Genomic DNA, 21,096 nt, shown 5'->3' with positions numbered 1-21,096 from the left:
TGAGGCTGAGAGGTTTACTCGCCTATTTTCAGATCACCTGTATCAATCAGTGAGGGGAAACAAGGCGGGTAAACTACTCACCTTGGATAGTTTACCCACCTCTGTATTTACCACTGCACCACGCCCCCTGTATACATATGAATACTATATTACCATACTATACTACAGTGGTTCTCAACCTTTTTACACCAAGTACCACCTCAAAAATTACCACCATTATGAAAGTATGAGAGGGAGGGAGCCCCGCTTACCACCAGTGGTACCCGTACCACAGGTTGAGAACCACTGCTATACTACATTATACTATATAAATAGTAAATCAACTTGTATACAATCCTATACTACAGTATGTGATCACTGTACTATACTATGAGACTATACTAGTATATGATAATTGTCCTTTTTTTTTTTTTTTATGTTTTTTTTCCCGATTTTTTTATCCCATTTTTATCCCCCGTTTAGTGCTCATTTGAATTACTCAATCCTGGTTGCTACTCCATCCTCTGCCGATCTGGGGAGAGCCGAGACTAATTCCATGCATCCTCCGAGACATGGGCAGTCAAGTCAGCCGCTTCTTTTCACCTGCCCGAGGAAGCTTCACCGGTAGGACATAGCACGTGGGAGGTTCACGCTATTCCAACCAGTTCCCCTCCCTCTGAACAGGCGCCCTTAACGATCAGAGGAGGAACCATATAAGCAACCAGGATGTTGCATGTTTTTGTGAAGGGGGTTCCTATATGAAGGAGACCCCCGGGAGGCACGGGGAGAACATAATTATAATAATTGTCCTTTAATATATGATTACTGTATACTATACTATAACTTTTACTATCATTCTAGCATTTTTGTATAAGCAACCATCATATTCTTCTAAATTGTGGCCATCTCACTCACACTAGATGTGAGTCTTGTTAGCAATACTTATTTAGCTGCCGTGCATCCTTTGATACACAGCAAAAAGGAGCAAAAAAAAATAAAAAAAAATAAAAATAAATATATATACCGGTATATATATATTAAAAAGATTGTGTTTTATGACCAAATGAAAAATTCTGACTAATTTCCATACTGTATTTTTGCTCAAACGTGCATTTATAGTGATCCAAAAAGCAGAGAACTAATATTGGACTGTGTTTGAACTTTGAGGGGAATAAAAACATACAGCTGCTGGCGTGCTAATTTAAATGTCATCGAATGGTGCGGTTAATGTGTGTAGTGCCCATAAATTATGCTAGTACTTTACTGTGTGTGTGTGTTTGTGTGTGTGTGCATGTGTGTGTGTGTGTGTGTGTGTGTGTGTGTGTCTGAGTGTGTGTGTGTGTGCGTGCGTGCGTGTGTGTGTGTGTGTGTGTCTGAGTGTGTGTGTGTGTGTGTGTGTGTGCGCGCGACAGGAGTTGAGGCCGGCGTAATTTGTGCCAGATCTGTGACGTGGGGGGTGGGGGGGGGGCCCGGGCGGGTGCTGTGAGTGGCAGTAACAGCGTCTCCAGCTTAAGCCCGCCCCCTCTCTGACTTCATTGGCTCCAGCAATGACGCACATACAAGCGCCCCCCCCCCCTCCCCCCGCACACTTTTTTCATCACTTTTTTCACCAATTTAAATGGTTTTTTGATTCATGTGCTTGCTGCAGTTCCCCCCACACTGCAGCGTTCCACACACAGCAACACAGCACATATCTGCACCACCTGTCTGTCTGTCCGTGGTGCTCCTCTCTAAACGCCGTCTCTCTCCCTTTTCTCTCCCTTTTCTCTCATACAACCTCATCAACCTTTCCTCTCCTTTATCCCTCTCTGCATATTAACCCCATTATCACTCCGCTTTGCTTTGGAATTGAACTGAGCAGTCTGCGTCTGTGGGATCAGGGGCGAGAGAGCCAGTGAGAGCGTTAGGGTGGTGTTATGGTCACATGAAATCTATCAGCGTGTGGCACACAATTACAGGGAGGCTTCCAGTTGGTCGATCAACCGCAGCATGAAAAGAGTTTGGATTGTACAATGCGCCATGTTCACCCCTCTGCTTGACGTCATTCAGTCCTCCCCAGCCGATCCCTCGTGTTCTTGTTAGGTGCATTCATAAAATCCAATCCGACACTCTTTGCAGCACAGGGCTGAGTTCCATTAGAGCAGACACAAAGAGGTTCCATGGGGGGCTTCAATGAGGCGCATGCTGAAGGGAAGATGAACATATATAGGCTATGTCAAATTGTTGTGTGTCACTTAGATTTACATGAATAAAAAACGCTGTAGTTAGATTTACAGTAAGTCAATTAAAAGGCTGTATGTATGTAGCAGGTTTGGGAGTAATGAGGAGTTGTTCTCATGTGGAGTGCTGTAGCAAGTGGAAAGCTAGCAGTACATAATATGAGTGTCACTGCTGCTCATCTTTCTCTGTGTGTTTTTGAGTGAGTCTGATTGAGAGCTTTGATGCTCTGAATGTGAGCACAGGGATTTCATTGTAACTATAGGGATGTAATGATACACCGTTTTAAGGTACTGGGAATCTCGCGCGCTACGTGCGCTCGATTCCTAGAGTGGAGACTCTGGAGACGATGTGCCATGGCTGCAGTTATGGAAATCGCCCACTCCGCCGGCTCCCAAAATCATGACTGACAGACAGACAGACAGACAGACAGACAGACACCGCCCACCCACCTAGGCGCCATCGTGCAACTGTGTACCATCGGCTCATTTAGTACATCGCAGTTGCTCGGGTGACATCACTGATGACGTCACAACTGCCTGAGTGACATCCGAGTTGAGCAATCGCAGTTGCTCGAGTGACATCACTGATGACATCACAGTCGCTTGAGTGACATCACTGATGACATCACAATTGGAATCGACTCCCTAGCTATGTGAAAGGGCAAAGGTCAACTTCACTGTGACATCATAATGTTTTGCTTGTCACTGTAGCTGAGAAAAACATCTGGGGTCATTCGATAAAGACGGTGGAAGTGCTGTCACTTACTGTGACCTAATAATAATCACCACATTACAATATTGATTTGGACCCTAAAATACTTCTAGGAGTCCACTCATCTCTTCACTTCTTCTCCTTGGATGACAGGCAGGACAGGGGGCAGCATCATGTTCCTCTGGTAGCACAAGCTCATTGGTTTAACTCGGTGGTTCCCAACTGGAGTATGTGTACCCCTAGGGGTATGTGGAGGTACTACATGGGGGTACTTGAGAAAAATATAAGAATAAACCATGAAAATAAATGAAACGTTAAAACAAATCTGGAGGCACTAATTGCAGCTCTTTCACTCCATGTCTTATTTTGTAATGTAAATAAATGATGATAAAATAATAATATTTTATAAGTCTGGACATGTCAACTGCAACTGGCTACGTTAAGTTATCCTTTATTTATCCCCATGGGGAAATTCATCCTCTGCATTTGACCCATCCTCGACTAGGAACCTTCCTAGAACTAGGAGCAGTGGGCAGCCGCAGTGCAGCGCCCGGGACCAACTCCACTTCTTTTTGCCATTGCCTTAGTCTCCTTGACAGGAGTATTAACCCTAACATACATGTCTTTGATGGTGGGAGGAAACCTGAGCACCCGGGGTTCGAACCCGGGACCCTCATGCTGTGAGGCAACAGTGCTAACCACTGAGCCACCATGCCGTCGTAGCGGAGGCATACAACTATTTCTAGTTTTTTTATTTATTCATCTAACCTTTACTCAGCCCCACTGATATCAAGGATGTGTTTTACAGGGGAGACGTTGCCAAAACCCCGGCAACATATTTAGTTACATACAAAACAACAAGTAATGAGTCATATAGACAATCTCAGAAAAGGTGAGCAGAAGAGAAACAGAAGAGAAGCTTGTTTTTCTCAAGTAGACTCCCAATAAAAATGAGTTGTCGTCCCAAAGATGCCTCCAGACTTGTCCTCTCGTTGTCTCTCATGTCCCCAATGATGCGAGGTTAACATTCAGCAGTAAACAAAGGTGTCACCTTTTCTTCCTGGCATTGAGAAGATGTCCGACTTGACAACAAACCCTTCCTCTCTGGGCGCGTCTGATCTACTCAGACAGCGATTATTCAAAACAGCAATTATTAAGATGACAGAGGGCAGGTTAATGATTTGCTGTGATGATGCACATTTTTCCCATTAAATTATGCAGCCCTCTCATATTTGCCCTAATGAATTACAGAGCAATGACGTGCGTCCACGTCACATCGGAGAGACGGTCCGCATTGCAGTCGCATGCAAAATAGGCACATGGCAAAAAGGCTTTGTATCAATGATGTAATATTTTTTTTCCCCCTTCGTTATTGTGTTTTCCGGCCCAAATCGGAGCAAACAGAGGCTGGTAAAGTAACATGCTCATAGGTTGTTGGACTAGTTGCGAGCCAAAGCTGTGAAGATGTGCATAACTCCCCTCAGCCCCCCCAGGGACGCTGTATTTTCATGGGCCTGCCTCTGACGTCAATGCTCCGGCTGTCCTGTGGATTGTCAGAACAGACTATTCACTCGGGGGGAGGGGATGTCTCTGCGCTGTGTGTCTGCTGCATGTGATGTGTGTGTGTGTGTGTGTGCGTGTGTGTGTGTGTGTGTTTGTTAAAGCTGAATATGTGCCTGTGTGTGCTTGCATGTGATCTGTCAATGTTTCACTTCCATCTGAGGTGTGTGTGTGTGTGTGTGTGTGTGTGTGTGTGTGTGTGTGTCTGTGTGTTTGTGCAGCAGCGTGCACAAACGCTGGTGCCGCCTCGAATCAAAAGTGTGCTTAAGCGGGATGAGTTAAGCATGGCGGCCACTTCACTGTTCTCTTCATTCAGCTGTTGACCCCCCTCTGATGGACAATAGTCAAAGACATTATCTATCTCGCACACTCGCACGTACGCAGGCCCGTTAACGCGTGACGAGATTTCCGCCGTCTTTCATCACCACCTTTTTGGATTCCCATAAATGTCCCTGCGACACACATGGGATCCATTTATCACAGTTGGATGTGGGGTTTGGTGGCAGGCAGGATAATGTTGACAGAGAGAAAGAGGCGAGCACAGGGCCTGTCCAAATTGATAGAGATCACGCCGGAGAGGAGAGAGCCCTGGCGGACATTTTGAGGTTTTCTCGGGTCTGTGACGCCTAGTCCATTTATCCCGGCTGTCTCCACTATGAAATAACAAACATTCAATAAAGGGAGAAGCAGGAGCAGATTTAGCCGTAGAAGGATACCTCTATCATCCCTCTATCTATCTATCTATCTATCTATTAGTGCTGGGTATTGGCAAGGACCTCACGATACGATACGTATCACGATACATGGGTCACGATACGATTGTATCACGATACATTGCGATACAATGCATATTGCGATACTCTACATAATTGACTGAAAATTAAAAAATAGAGCTGAAAATACTACTCGCTGTGCACCACCCAGGTAGTGTAATAATATGTAAATCACTTTATATTGATAACTTAGTAGACAAATTGAATATGACAGCGATATATCGCTGTCATATTCTAATCACAGCATTATAGGCTAATAATACACAAAGGTATTCTTCACTGTTATTTTTTTATTATAATTTCAGTGATGCTACCTGGTCTCAGTGCAGCCAACCACCTTGGTCTTGACGATCTAACTGCTGTGACAAAAGGAATACTATCTCTGGTAATATTGCACAAGGATTTGCTGGTATTATATTTCAGGTAACCATAAAATGCTAAGTGGATAATGTAAAAATGCATATTACAGTAATGAAGTAGATAGGAAGTAGGTAAGATAGACAGAATGGACAGAAAGATAGACACACATACAGACAGACAGATAGATAGATAGATAGATAGATAGATAGATAGATAGATAGATAGATAGATAGATAGATAGTAGGGCTGTGCAATAAAATTGATACAGCAATATATCGCTATATCGATTTTTTGCACAACCGTCTGTTCAGTGACACAATAACAATACTTTTTATTTCAGTGCAACCAAAAAAATGCTTATACATATTTGTGATTTCACCAAATCTCAACATGTCAGGGAGAAACTCAAACTAGTGAGTTGGTAAACAAGTCAATCAATAGATGCCAGGCAGCTCCCTAGCAACCCACAATGTGTCCCTAGCAACCCACAATGTGTCCCTAACGATCCACAATGTGTCCCTAACGACCCACAATGTGTCCCACAATGTGTCCCTAACGACCCACAATGTGTCCCTAACTAAATGCAGCTTGCGTTGTGTACTCGAAGTAGTCCAGGAAACATTTGACAGGACAAGATTTGCTGAGATCATTCTGTTCCAGTCATGAATCCAAACCAAGACTGCCATATGCCATGAATACAAATATGAAAACTGAAAATGTCACATTTTATAACGCAAAGGTAAGAACAGGTAGCGAAAAAAAATCACCTTTATACATTATAGTCCCGAGAAATAGATGCTCGGATGTTTCAGATTTTTGTAATAATTTGTATTAATGGTGTATAATTTGTATCAGTTTATGGTGATGAAGTGTATTTAAAACCAAGTAGACTCTGTAATGCTGATGTTAAACAGCTGGAATGTGGATTTGATTTGACCTGTTGTACATTCATTCTTAACACATGAAAATGGCTGCGTTGCCTCTACAGAAAGCTCCGGGGTCAGGAGGAGAGGATTCCTTGTGATCTCCCACATTTCCCTATAAGTTCTTCATCCCTAGCCGTCTCACATAAGCCCATAACACATTTGTTTTCGATAGAACTCCCCAGGCATACTTCAAGTGAGGCTGCGAGGGGCTGACAAAGCTGTGAGCTTCTTGAACTCCAGCCTTCTGTTCATTTGTTTATAGCTTCTTCTTTTTAAATGGATTGCGTTTGACAGCCATTATGCAACCTCCCATTCATCCTCATCTCTGTTTTATGAGCATTCAGAATAAAATACCATTGGTTGAGAGGATTAAAGCCGGGTGACTTGAGCAGAGAGTTTTTGTCCAGATGATGTATATCTCTCCTTGTACACTTTGGGGCCAATTTTTCCTCCATTCATTTATTTGCTTCTCGCCTCGGCATCGATCGGTCACCTACATCAGAGCAGACCAGGCAGTGCCCAATCTGGGCACCCAGAGTCTTATCAGTCTGATGACTGACACTGCGACAGAGTCAGACGACTGATATTTCACGGTTTCCAGAGTAGAGCGGATGTCCGTGCCAAGACTTCCGCTTCCGTGCGCCGTGGTGGTCATTGTTTACAGTCGGATTGACGCGAGAGTGCAGTTGGAGTTGATCACTTTTTGTTGGTGTTTTCAGTCCCGACGACATTTCGGCTAATCTCTATAAACAGATAACTGAGACGACGACGGAAGCGCAAGTCTTGCGTGGACGTCCGCTCTACACCGGCAGAAACCCCAAAATATCAGCTATCTGTCCCAGAGTCATTAGGGTGCTTTCTCACTGGGAACGATTGCTTTCGTTCCGTTCCGTTCCGTTCCGTGCCGCACCCGGGAACGATTGCCCCCCCCCCCCCTCCCCTCTCCCCCGCTGGTCAGCTTTCACATTACAACATCTCTTCCGGGCTCGGAAAAAACGGAAGAGAGTGCACTTGCGTCATCAACTATGCCTGGAGTTTATCCTCGCCCGTGTGTTGTCTATGTGGTTTCCGAACGGTTGGCTTCCACACTCGCAAGTGTTCCGTGCCCGGGCACGCCAAAGCGCTCCCCAGACCACCTTTTCAAGTGGATCCTGTCACGGTTCCCTGTTGCGCGCCCAGGCGCGGAACGGAACGCAACGTTCGCACTCATCAAATGTTCCGAAACTGGGGTCAATTTGGGGACAAGTGTGCTCGAGAACGGTACCTGGGCGCCAGTGTGAAAGCACCCTTAGTCGTCAGACTGTATAGACTCTGGGTTGTCCAGATTGGGCAGTGGCCTATCTGTATAGTTAAATGAATAGATCTGATACCGCAGCTGTCCATGACTGTTACAGCTCGCATCTCGAATGTGTTTAACGATCACAATTATCATTAATTTATCATCGCTATCGTCTAGGCTAGGGGTATCATTTAACATGTAAGCTCTCACTAGTTCCCTCCAACACATCTCGAGTCCTTCGCTATAAACTGCTGTATAATGGAACAAGCATTTGGACTGTTTGATCTGTCATGAGCCAACATTAGCACCACCGTGTTTTGCAAAGAGAAGAGACTCACTGGGTGTTCCACTAGTGTCAATAATAGACAAGACATTTATTATAAAATAGTATTTAAATATCGGACAAAGCTACAGAAATGTCTAAAAGGTGACTACCTTCCAGAGTAAATATTTTCTGTCTTCAGATAAAGCTACATCCAACATGGATGTGGGCAATCTCAGCCGCCTTGCAGAAACCTCGATGGCACGTAGTGCTGTGTGTGTGCTCAGTCGTGTGAGCGAGTCGGAGGCAGAGAGCACAGGGCGGAAGGAGGCAGAGCACGCACACAGGGCGGGGAGGAGGAGGCCCAGAGAGTGACGCCAGGAGGAGAAAGGGAAGGAGATGAGAGGAGAGGGGAAAAGAGACAGAGTGTGTGTGTGCCAGTGTGAATACATTATGCTATGCGTGACCTCTGAATGGACCAGCTGTTTGAGAGTGTAGGAATGCCAGTTGATTGATAGCACAGATGCTGACGTAACACAACGTAGCTCCCACGTCTCTCTCTCTCTCTCTGCCGATATGATCAGTATGTAACGCCGCGGAACGTGCAGTGAGGGAGGCTGGGAGTCTGGCACGGTTTGTGCTGTATCACGTTGCACTTTGCCGACTCGGCGCTGTTGATAACAGGTAGACATCGGCAAAGGTTGTCGAGATAGTGAGCTCAGTGCATCTGAGACTCCGTCCTCCTCACCCTGGTGCAGTCAGTGTGGGACCAATTCTACATTTCTCACAGGAAAAAAAATAAAAGCCTAAAAAAATATTTAAAGAGCAGTCATTTAAAACAATGTTGATAACTGTTGATATTTTGTTGCTTTGAAATTGAACCAAGGTCTTTAAGTAAGCTAAATATTACGTGCGTTTTCTAGATTTATGGCAGAAAAATTAGTTCCGTGTCAGGATTGTTTTGCTCTAGTGGGCGTCCCGTACGAGAATTATGTGTTCCTTTGAACCGGTGGAGCATGGGTAGTTATGTGCTGATGCATTCCTCAGCTAGCTTTAAAGGCGTGCATGCTCTGTGGGGTTAAGAGGCTGTTGGACATGCAGCGATTTGGGAATTGTGTGTGCCCCTAAAGATGTCAGCGAAAGGTCAAACTGATACAGGAAGTCCTTTGAATGACTCAAGTAAAAAACACAAAACAAAAACAAGACCAAACAAAATTGAGTAATGGGATGATTCTGTGGCGTAAGATTTTAAAGGGATAGTTCAGATTTTTTTTTAAATGTGGGGTTGTATGAGGTAGGGTACTTGCCGACAGTCAGTGTGTACTACATGCAGTAGAATGCAGCCGGCGTGGTCCTAGTTTGGAGAGATGGAGGCCACACACACACACACACACACACACACACACACACACACACACACACACACACACACACACACACACACACACACACACACACACACACACACACACACAGTTTCAATGTTAAAAAAAATTGAATTAATAAGCCTCTCATATGGTGAAAGTGTGCATTTAGTGTGTATTGTGCATGCATGCATGCTTGGCCTTTATTTATTTTATCACTAGAGATGTCTGTTGTTCCTTCGTCAGTCTTGCCAGTGAAAGGCTTTTTTTTGGATGAAGGCACACAAGCCATTCAAAAAATGTGTTTTGAAACTGGCTACTAGGCTTCCCTACGGCTACATCATTTTGTAGGTGGTAGTCTACTGTCATTATATTTTTTTCCCTAATAAATCAATGGCCTTGCCTTCATTGTAAATGTAGGTTGTCCATTCCGTCCAGTGACAGTCCCCTCTCCCCCCCTCTGGTTGATCAGTGAGTGGTCGACCAGGAAGCAGCAGTGTGTCTCCTCCTGGGCATGTGGCTCGCCTCGGCCCCTTTTACGCAGCGACACCCAGGAACAGGAACAGCAGGCTGGGAAACAGCAGCGTCAACCGTGCGCTTCAGACGCGTCAAGTCAGACAGAGGCAGCCAGAGAAATACAGGAACCACCAAGGCGATGTCCCTTCAAAATAAAAGTTAAAGTGGCGGCTTTTTTAGGTCATTGGTGGAGGCCTCATGAGGCTCATTTGATAGGCTGTAGGATGTAGAAAACGATATTCCCTTTTACAAGATGATAGGCATTTTTCCAAGTTGTCTCATACCTGAAATATTTGATTTAGGTATTTTGCAGCAATATCTTGCATCATAAATATGTCTGCTCTATAGTGAGTGTAATTCTGTATATGCTGAGAGAGGGAGTGGACATTATAGGGTAAAACAATTAAATGTTTAGCCTACACTCCTCCATAAACACCTTTATTCCAACCAAAGCGTGCCAATTAGACTTTTATTTTGAAAGGTTGGACGGGAAGTCTCGTCTTATTACTCTGGCTTGCTTGACACTCGTGCGCTCCTGTCTCCCTCTACTCTATGCTCTACTCCCATTCCTCTCTGTCTGTGCGTCGTCGTCTCTGCTCCTCCAGTCTCCTGCACATTCACAGCGGAGCTGCCACGCCGAGGAGGCGGACCGACCGTAGCGACACCTCGGCCAGTGGTGCTGGGTCATAGCGCTGGTGGAGGCAGGGCAGGGGGAGCGGCAGATTGCTCTTGCCTTTACCGTGCACACAGCATCAGGCGTTTAGGACACCATCACATCACCTCAGCGCGTCCTACCTGGCTGGAAGAAGAGTTTGGTTTTGCCAGACGCACCAAGTTGCAGCTGCAGAGGCGCACTTTTCTCCGTGGCTTCGCTCTCCTTTTGCGCTCACAATCCGACATGGAAGATGGTCCGTCTTCAACAAGCTGTTTCAGAAGGTTGACGGACTGTTTCCTGGGTGCAAGTAGGTACTTTCACTTACTCTTTTAAAGAGTAAAAAAAAACATAGTTGATATTTATCTCCTAAATCTAGCCTATGACCAGAATAAAGGGCGCTTTGATCTTCAGTCACTCCAGGGTCCAGGAGTAGGTTATATTATATTATTAGCCACATATACCTTTATAAAATCATAAACATATAGCGGATAGGCTATATGAGATGTGATTTTCTTGCAGGCGTTAAGTTATTTGCCCATTGGCCTACCCAACTTTATGAATGATTGATAGCTGATTTACATGAAGACATGGGTGGGGACTTCATTGGAGGGGTGTACCACAGTCACAGAGCAGCACTGGATTTGGAAAATGTAGCAGCCTATGCCTATGGTCTGCATCATCAAATATATAGGGTTACGAATTGCTGAGCTGATCCCAGGAGCCTGACAGGGGAGACAGCAGTGCTAAAGAAGATATGGCATCAAAAGCATATGAGAGGGAAAAAAAGCATAGAAAAGTATACACACTGGCACTGATATTAATAACCAAACATTCCTATAAGCTGATATTTAATATTGCTATATGCTGTGTCTGCTTACTCAATAGCGAGTTTATAGTCACCTTATGATGCTTATAAGGGTAGTTTTGATCACCTGATTACTACACACAATACAATACAATATTCCTATAATAGGCCTACTAATATACCTACTATTGGGGCTTATAGTTTGCTGTGATAATTATGTAGCATCCTTATAAAATGTATTACGATTACTGTATTTATTTTTCATAGCAGTTTTTTGCAGCCAAATATGATAATAGACGTCAGAAGCCAACAACACACTCCACAACTTTCGAACATCATTTTGATTTAAAGAAAGAATCTGAAAAATGTCTGCCAACATCAGCGAAGGGCTTAACAACTTTGTGTGTGCCTGCGTACTTGTGGTGTTTGGTCAGTAACCGCAATCGTAATTTGAGATATCCCAAAACGACAAATCACTAAAATATCCATGTAATATTCCTATAGGGGCTTAAAGCATGTCTGTGCTACTCAGTCGATATTTTATACTGACCTTGGTGTGCTTCATGGCATTTTATTGTATCACTATAATATTCCTATTGGGACTCATCGTTTTGCTGTGGTAGTTGGTATCTTTAGGATTTGCAATAGGACATTTAAGTCTGAGTTTTTGTTTTACAGCAGGCTACATTGTCAGTGTGCCGGATTTACACTGCTGCTGATGCCAGTGGTGGAGTGGCACCTCGGGTGACCTCTGTCTTAGTAACAACACTGTAATAACATGTTAGCAGTTTGGGGTCTGGCTTTCTCAATGATGCCAAAGCACACACACATCGTAGGAAACTGCAGTCATGGAATGTATTATTGAGATATGTAGGTATCCCGCCCACACGCTGACCAAAAAAGGACAAGAATTTCAGATCTTCACACAGCATCTACACTTTTTGAATTGACAAAACAAACTCTGCATGCGGGTGTGTGTGTGTGTGTGTGTGGGTGGCAGAGTTGAGAACATGAGAGTCCCGTGCAGTATGAGGTGGAATCATGCCCCGTACTCCAATACATGCAATAGCAATAATGATGAAAAATGTCTTTTTTGTACTTTAAACCGTTAAAATGGTCAAAACTAAACTGTGTTGATCAGAGAAGTTGTCCATATACAGTAAGCGTATCATTGATTGTCCACTTCCACTACTCTCTTACAGCAGTGTTTTGGTATCAGTATCATAGCTCACATTATTAAAAATCAAATCAAAAATCCAAATTTCAAATGTTGTCAATGAATCTGGGCTAAATGTAAGATTGTCTTGACACACTTTGCCTTCTCACTGCGTGTGATGGAATGACTTTGCTGTAGGGCATTTGGCAATGACAGAAACCACACGCACACAAAGTGTGTTTCTGAACTCTGCTTGATACCTGCTTGGTATTTTCGATATTTATGGCAGTGTTTGCACAGCAATATTTTGTATAAATGTGCGTTGAAGTGTGATAGATTGCATCAGAAAAGTACACAGAGGCGGCAGACTAGAGCTGGCCTTTTATGGGATGGGAAGTCATTGTTTTGTTTGCTGGCGATCCACGGCGTGTTTATCTGTCATCGCCTGCCCCCTGAAATGGGATTGGTTGCTGGACCACCCCGTTGTGAGGGCACAGCCAGCAAACCCACTCATCATTGGCTCACTCAGTCTGCGGCCGCTCGTTATTCTAAACTCCACGTAAGCGTTAGTCCTGTGATATTAAAGTAGGGCTTCATCTAACGATTATTTAATTTTATTGATCAATGTTGATCGATTAATCGATTAGTCGTTTGGTCTATAAAATGTCACAAAATGGTGAAAAATGTCAATCATTTTTTCACCAAAGCCCAAGATGACATCGTCAATATCTTCTTTTGTCCGGACCAACAATCCACAACAACCTAAAGATAATCCGTTTACTGTCATAGAAGACTAAAGAAACCAGAAAACCTTCACATTTAAGAAGTTGGAATGAGAGTTTTCTTTTTTCTTAATAATCAGTCTAAACGAATAATCGATTATAAAAAAAATAGTCATGTCGATCGACTAATCGATTAATCGTTGCAATTCTATGCTGCATGCATATCTGTGTGTGTGTGTGTGTGTGTGTGTCTGTGTTTGTGTGTGTGACGTGTGTCTGTGTCTGTGTGTGTTTCTAGAAATGCCCAATAGCTCTGGTAAGTGTTGGAGGTCACTCGGGGTCAGCCCTAATGTGATCTGTCAGGCATTCTCAAACCCAATTGGATGTCTGCGAATTGCTTAACTGGGTGAAGAAGGCTGCATTGTCAGGCAGGAGGTGCTCACGCTGGACATTTCCTGGCCCTGCCCGCATGCCATCTCCCTCACAGCGTTGCCTGGCCAGTGCCGTCTCTCCCAACACCGTCAGCCGCGTCACTGCATGTCATACCATGTGGAGCGCGATAGGGCCGCGTCACAGCATGTCTCACCATGTGATATTATCACGATACTTAAAGGGATAGTTCTGATTTTCTTTTTTTTCTGATTCCCCCCCCCCCATTTTCTCCCCAATTGTACTTGGCCAATTTCCCCCTGCTGCCCCGGGCGTTGCTGCACCCCCTCTGCCAATCTGGGGAGAGCCATTAGACTAGCACCGTGCTTCCTCCGACACATGCGCAGTTGCCAGCCGCTTCTTTTCACCTGACAGCGGGGAGCTTCACCGGCAGCACGTACGTAGCACGCGGGAGGATCACGCTATTCCCACCAGTTCCCTTCCGCCCCGAACAGGCGCCCCCGAGCGACCAGAGGAGGCGCCAGTGCAGCGACCAGGACACATACCCCAAATCCGGCTTCCCACCCGCAGACACAGCCAATCGTGCCTGTATGGACGCCCGACCAAGCCGGAGGTAACATGGGGGCGCGAACCTGCGACCCTCGTTTTGGTAGGCAGGGAATCAATCAATCAATCAATCTACCACTACACTACCCGGACGTCGGATTCAGATTTTTTGACGTGGGGTTGTATAAGGTACTTATCGATAGTTAGCGGCCTACCCACAGTAGATCCAGCGAGTTCCCAGTTATATGTGTTTGAAGTGTTGACTATAGCTTTATTCTAAATGAAATAGAAACAAAAATCTTTACTAGTTATATGCTAACTCGTTTCATCCATATCTTACCTGAGGTTTGGGTATCGCTATCGCAGGGCTCCTCAGCAAGTGTTGATCCCTATTTGGCAGATAATCCTCTTCAGAGAAATGGTAACTGTCAGGAGTTGTCTCAAACTTTCTGATGGAGTGTTGACTTCTATATTCAGTGCAACATAGCTGTGCAACACGAATATCTTTCAAAAGAAGCTGGTGGAATCTATATGACCAGGACACTTGTTAGTTTGAACAACCCGGAAAAAGACTTAATGTGCAGCAAAAATAACAAAATATAGCGTACATGTACACTGACATTGATTTGTTTAGGTGAGCCTTCTTTTAGGTGGCTAAATTACGTTTTTTTCCCATGACCCCATTCACAGAAGCAGGGAGCTCTGTTCCCCTGTCAGCGCTGCCCTGCTGCTGCTAACTAGAAGCGCACTGGATGGAATCTAATGTGGGTAGGCCACTAACTATCGATAAGTACCTCTTAAAACCCCACATCAAAAAATCAGAACTATCCCTTTAAGTCACGATATAATTATTTGCGATTTATTACCTTTTTTCAACTGCAAATGATGTTCCCCAAAGGGAAAAAACGTGTGTCAACATCTGTTTTATCTAATCAGATAAAGTTTCCAGTCTGTTCGTCTCACTTCATTCATTTTTATTGGAGCAAAATGGGATTGTCAAGCAGACAGACTGACCAACAACCCTGTCATAAAAACCTGTCATAAATGTTGCATGATGCACCTGACAATTTATATAATAATAAAATATTGTGCGGTACGCTATATTGCCACACAAAATATCGTGATACTATGCTCGACTTGCCCCTCCCCGACCCCTAGCTTCTCTGTTTGATTCGTCCGCCGTGTGTTTATGTAAACTCTCAGGGAAAATCAAGCCAAAGAAAATGAGCTTGTAACGTAATTTGCTCTTTATGATCTGTGAAGGACTGGCCCGGCGCCAGGGGCAGTCACGAACTGAGTGGCGAAACAGATGACCTCCTCCAAGCCATCCGGTGTGACCCTCTGTCCACTTGTCACCGGGGTGAAGTGGGAGGGGCTGCGGGGAAGGGGGAGGGGCTGGGGGGGGGAAGGGGGAGGGGACCGACGCGATGGGAAAAGGGCCACATGCGGGTAGATCTCTCCACAGCTTGTCCCAGGCAGCATCGGAGGAGGCGCGGGGCCGAGATCTGCGCTTCTCATTATAGCGGGTCCCCCCGGCCCGCGGGCCCTGCACAGTTCAGGTCCAGATGTGGACCCCCCCCCCCCCCCCCCCCCCCCCCCCCCTTCCGGGACTGATGTGGCCCTCGGGGGGACAGAGGCACCACGCATCAGAGCAGGACACACTGCTCGGTCACATTATCGATGATGTCTTATATAACCCCCCTGATTGGGGGGAGGGAGGCGGGGCATATTCAAATGAGTTCGTCCGGGCGAAGTTATGAGTAACGCACTCGGAGCGGGTAATGATCTCAGTTTTAGAACTTCACCTTGTTGGCTCAGAGGACGGGGCCTTTCCTAACTCCACTCTGAAGGTTGGCCTGATTGTGTCCAAACTGCTGCAGCACAGAGAGAGAGCGCTGCAGCTCGCCTGTGACCACACTATTAGTCGGCGGATCAGGGGACAAGCCTTATCTACATCTCACTTTGCCATTTATAGCCCTTACCCTTTAGGTCTAATGACCTGGACCACAGCAGTGGAAATAATGCAAATTACATTTCCATGGAAATCTCTGTCTCTCCCTCTCTCTCTCTCTCTCTCTCTCTCTCTCTCTCTCTCTCTCTCTCTCTCTCTCTCTCTGTCTCTGTCTCTCTCTCTCGGCGCGAGAGGTGTGAGTGTGAGCTTGCATGTTTGTGCAGCGCTGTTTGTTTTCACCATGTGTGGGGGTGTGTCTCTGTGTGATGTCACCACAGTTGATGATGGCATGGAATGACCATTTCAAATCCAGCACTGTCACCTTTTCACCGACTCGTTACATTAGCCAAAACGAGCTCGCGTGGCACCAGTCACCTCGCCCTTGGTGGCGATCGCATATAATAGTATGTGCGTGCATGCGCGCGCGCGCGATGCGCACACACACACACACACACACTCAACCAGTCCCAGCAGCATGACTAGATGAGGTGAGGCAGCAGTGTGTGTGAGAGGAGTCTAAAGCCTCTTGGTCCTCGGTGGAGGACGCTGCGCTCGTTGCAGCAGCAGCAGCCCCTCTCTCTCCCATAGATAAGATAAGAACCACATGCTCGTCCCACCTCCTCCTGGCAAGGGAGTCCCAGGCCGAGCTGCTGACGCACGCACCCCGCAGCCCCGCCCTCCCCCTTCCTGCCTCGGCCTGATGTTAGGAAAGTGAAAAGTACTACCTTGGCAGCTCGCCCTTGACTCTCTGCCAGAAGGAGTGCGCTCGCTTCAAGAGAAGTGGTCTATTCCCCTCTTTCTCTCTCATGTGCATTTATTTATCTCCGTGTTGCACGAGGGGAAACGGCTCGCCGCTCGCCGAGCATCAGCGCCTCCGCCCCGACAATCCTCTGACAGGAGCGCCCCAGGCAGGCCCGTGGAGGTTGATGGAGAGCCAGGGTGGAGGTTGATGGATCCAGGGTGGAGGTTGATGGAGAGCCAGGGTGGAGGTTGATGGATCCAGGGTGGAGGTTGATAGATCCAGGGTGGAGGTTGATGGAGAGCCAGGGTGGAGGTTGATGGATCCAGGGTGGAGGTTGATGGATCCAGGGTGGAGGTTGATGGATCCAGGGTGGAGGTTGATGGATCCAGGGTGGGGGTTGATGGATCCAGGGTGGGGGTTGATGGATCCAGGGTGGGGGTTTATGGAGCCATGGTGGGGGTTTATGGAGCCAGGGTGGGGGTTGATGGATCCAGGGTGGGGTTGCTTGTTGTTATTAGTGCTTCTTCAATCAGCAGCAGTTTACCGCACGAATTAAACAACTGAATTCCTTTGGTTAAAACTAAGCATGTGCGTACATGTATTCTGATGGTGTGATGTTTTCACACAATCACAATAATATTATGATGATTCTGATCTGAATTTCTCCAGATTGTAAAATGGATTAAAAGCCTCAGGTTGAATGGAAGTGGAAGTGAAAGTTGATCAACAGATGAAGAAGACTTCCTCTGCAAAAACCCCATCTCTCCGTTTCCAAGGCCAAAGTCGTGACAGGAGGTGTGATGATGCGTCAGACCATATGGGAATGAGTGCAGGCGTGAATCAGAAAGAAAGCTGGATGGTAAAATGAGGACAGCTTTACGGACATCCAGAGAGAAACGAGGCCTGGCTTCACAGGACTTTCTTCTCTTCTCTCCTCTGAAGGACCTTCCTATAAAGAGACGTGCTGTCAGAGACACTAACGTCTCCTGATACAGTAGAGCCCATCCGTCTAAAGTTCTGCATGCAGCAGCTTATAACAAACGCTATGAGTTATTTGCAGAAATTTGCATGATCAGAAGTGTTTCAATCCTTACAATTTGCTGCAAATTCCAAACCTTTTTAAGATACCGTTCTTTATTAAATTAAGGCACATTTCATTATACAGTAGACTAGTAAATTACTTTCAGTTTACAACATTTCTACAAGCCATTTACTTTTCCGTATAAAATCAGACCATGACCAATTGATTTCCTTCATAAAAATGCCCATAAACTCAAAGAAAACCTGAGTTCTAACTCAGCCTCTCCATATCTTCCGATGCCTTTAAAATCAGTATTAATGCCACAAGTTGGTGCCGAACCAACCAATAGATTTTTTTTTCTTTTTTACACCCAGTCCATGCCGCCGTCTGTAAAATGCCTTGTCAGACTGCGAGTGTGTTGATGTTGAGATTACTTGGATGTGAGGCAGAGGAGAAGAGAGGGGAGCCCCCAGACAGACTTGTGGCTGCGTTTGGCCTTCCCAAACCCAGGGCGTGGTGGTGTGGTGTGGTGTGTGCTGTAGTCAAGATAAGTGTTATGCAACCGATCCCCTTCACTGCATGAACCCAGGCTGCAGCTTTTATACAGGAAGCTCACGGCTGAGTCAGAGGGAGCCGTGCCAGCTTGGGCTTCAATCTGCCCTCTCTCGCAAACAAAAAAAACGGCCTCCCGCCTCGAAACGTTCGCCTACATACGGTACGGCACATTTTGGGCCGCTTGTCAAACGCGTCGAAGCGTAACCATAAACATGCAACTAAATGTTAATTATGACTCGCCGCAATTTTCTGCTCGAGCCTATGATACAGACTGATGACTGTTGTAAACATGGGGAAGTGCTAACTGCTCTCGCGCATACTGCTGGAGGAGCCAATCAAGACTGTGAGATTTTATGATGTGGCGAGAGCTGAGAGATGTTTCTTCTCTTCTCTCTCTCTCCCTTTCCCCCTCCCCCCCCTCCCATTTTCTCCCCCCCCCTCCCATTTTCTCCCCCCTCCTCCCATTTTCTCCCAAATCGTACTTGGCCAATTCCCCCTGCTGTGCCGGTCGTTGCTCCACCCCCCCCCCCCTCTGCCGATCTGGGGAGAGCCGTAGACTAGCACAATGCTTCCTCCGATACGTGTGCGGCCGGTCGCCAGCCGCTTCTTTTCGCCTGACCAGCGAGGAGTTTCACCGGCAGGAAGTAGTAGCGCGTGGGAGGATCCACCTATTCCCCAAATTCCCCTCCCCCCCCCTCCCCGACCAGGGGAGGCGCCAGTGCAGCGACCAGGACACATGCCCCACCACCGGCTTCCCACCCGCAGACACGGCCAATTGTGTCGGTCGGAACGTCTGACCAAGCCGGAAGCACCGCTGCCGGGAATTGCACCCTCTACACCAGTGGTTCTCAAAATGTTTCACATGAAGGACCCCTAAACGGACAAAGATTAGACCACGGACCCCCATTTGATAGGATTTTGTCCCACGGTCCCCCATATGATAATAAGATTGATGCTTTTAGATGTTTTATTACAGAAAGTGTATAAAACCCATCACCAAAATAGTCATTGTGTTACTTGAATGAATGGAATTATAGCGAAAATAAATGACGCCCCTTTTGGTCCCCCTGGAACCCCCTCGAGGACCCCTGGGGGTCCCCGGACCCCCATTTGAGAACCACTGTTCTACACTACCCAGACGCCCCAAAGATGTTTCTCCTCTAGTTTTTCACATAGCACTTAGTTGATGAGGAGAGCTTTCTTTTAACTCTAGGATCAAGAAAGACAAAGTAAATGTTAGACATGTCAGCGTTTGCAGTGCTCCGTTCTTCCGTTATATTTATGAGAATCAAATCAAAAGTACATTCTCCTAACTTCTCTTGTGTTTCTCTTCCCGATGACGCCATTGTCCTCAGCGCCGGCCCTAGAGGGAAGGAAAATTCTCCTGAGGTTTGACGGAAAGCCGCGAGGTCAAGCCGTTGACCGAGTTGTCTCTCGCCCCTCCTGATTGAGCCAGCACATGTGGTTCCCCCTCGGGGGCGGTTTAGCCGTTCGGGGACCACAGCATGTGGGACTAGTGTGCGCTTACAGATCTTTAGCCGCACCTTTGATGATCCGCCTCTGCTCGCGGTGCCCAGGAGACTGACGCATATCCCCGCCGCGCCGAGTGTCACCGCGGTCACATTAGCCTGAGCTGTGGCTCTAAAGACCTCATGGAGAATCACAGCAGAAGGCCTTAAGGTTGACAGAGAGGAGGAATGTCTGTAATGTTCTGGACAAAACACTATCCATCACCATCATATTGGAATGGCGGCCGTGGGGGCCAAACCTCGTCTCGCCTTTGGCGAAGCATGGATTGCGTTTTTCCAGAGCTCGTTTAAAAAAAACGATGAAATCATCTGATTTTCATTCTCCATCCTTGTCACAAGTTTGTCAAATGTCCATCACCCAAAAAAAAATATTTGCAACTTCAAATCTGTCCCTCATAGATCGAAGGATTGAACTAAGGCCTCCTGTACCTGTCGTTTTTTTTTACCAATATTCAGATGAGCAGGAAAACAAGCAGATGATCTGGATGACTGGAGATGCTTCACCTAAATCTCAGTAATACGTCATTGACCCAGATGTAAGGCACTGCTGCGTTCAACTGAAATAGTGATGTTGGCTAACAGATTTGTGTATTTGTGACTTGGGGACGTTACTGTAGGCCTTGACTGTTGTTACACCCGGTGTCAGGTGATCAACGAACGAACAACAAACGATTACTTTCATTCTTGAGTGGATCACACCCAAAAAAAGTTTAAGAGGTGCAGACTAATGAGAACTCAAAGTAACCTAAAGAACGAAAGTCGCACACTCAGAAATTCTCCTCTGCTGTGTTTAATACCACCAGAGGAGAATTTTTGAGTGTGCGACTTTCATTCTTTATGTTATTCTTGATTAATCTGCCAATTATTTTCTCAACTAATCTATTAGTCATTTGGTCTATAATAAAATGTCACAAAATTGTGAAAAACTTTGATCACTTTTTCCCCAAAGCCCAAAATGACATCCTTAATGTCTTTTTTGTCCTGACCACCAACAGTCCACACAAAGATAATGAGTTTACAGTCATAGGAGACTAAAGAAAGCAGAAACTTTTCACATCTAAAGCGACACATTTT

At 46.0% G+C, this 21,096-nt stretch overlaps 1 protein-coding gene across 2 annotated transcripts in view; it reads left to right on the top strand.

The window, feature by feature from the left end:
• The window catches only part of pde10a (phosphodiesterase 10A), a gene marked incomplete at its 5' end in the record, with an annotated part of 71,540 nt that overhangs the window by 12,090 nt on the left and 38,354 nt on the right, over positions 1-21,096 (top strand). Inside the window, one exon of one of the 2 annotated variants that reach the window (XM_083658139.1) lies at positions 10,849-10,912. The exons of the other annotated variant lie outside the window; for it this stretch is intronic. Within the exon in view, the coding sequence (XP_083514265.1) occupies positions 10,849-10,912 (64 nt within the window). Of the gene's footprint in view, positions 1-10,848; positions 10,913-21,096 lie in introns of those variants that run through there. 2 annotated transcript variants of the gene reach the window in all.

This window comes from Poromitra crassiceps (assembly GCF_964638095.1).
Source record: "Poromitra crassiceps genome assembly, chromosome: 22".
In the NCBI taxonomy this organism is placed as follows: Eukaryota; Metazoa; Chordata; class Actinopteri; order Beryciformes; family Melamphaidae; genus Poromitra; species Poromitra crassiceps.
Note: the sequence above shows the minus strand (reverse complement) of the source record. Positions and strands in the feature narration are given on the sequence as shown.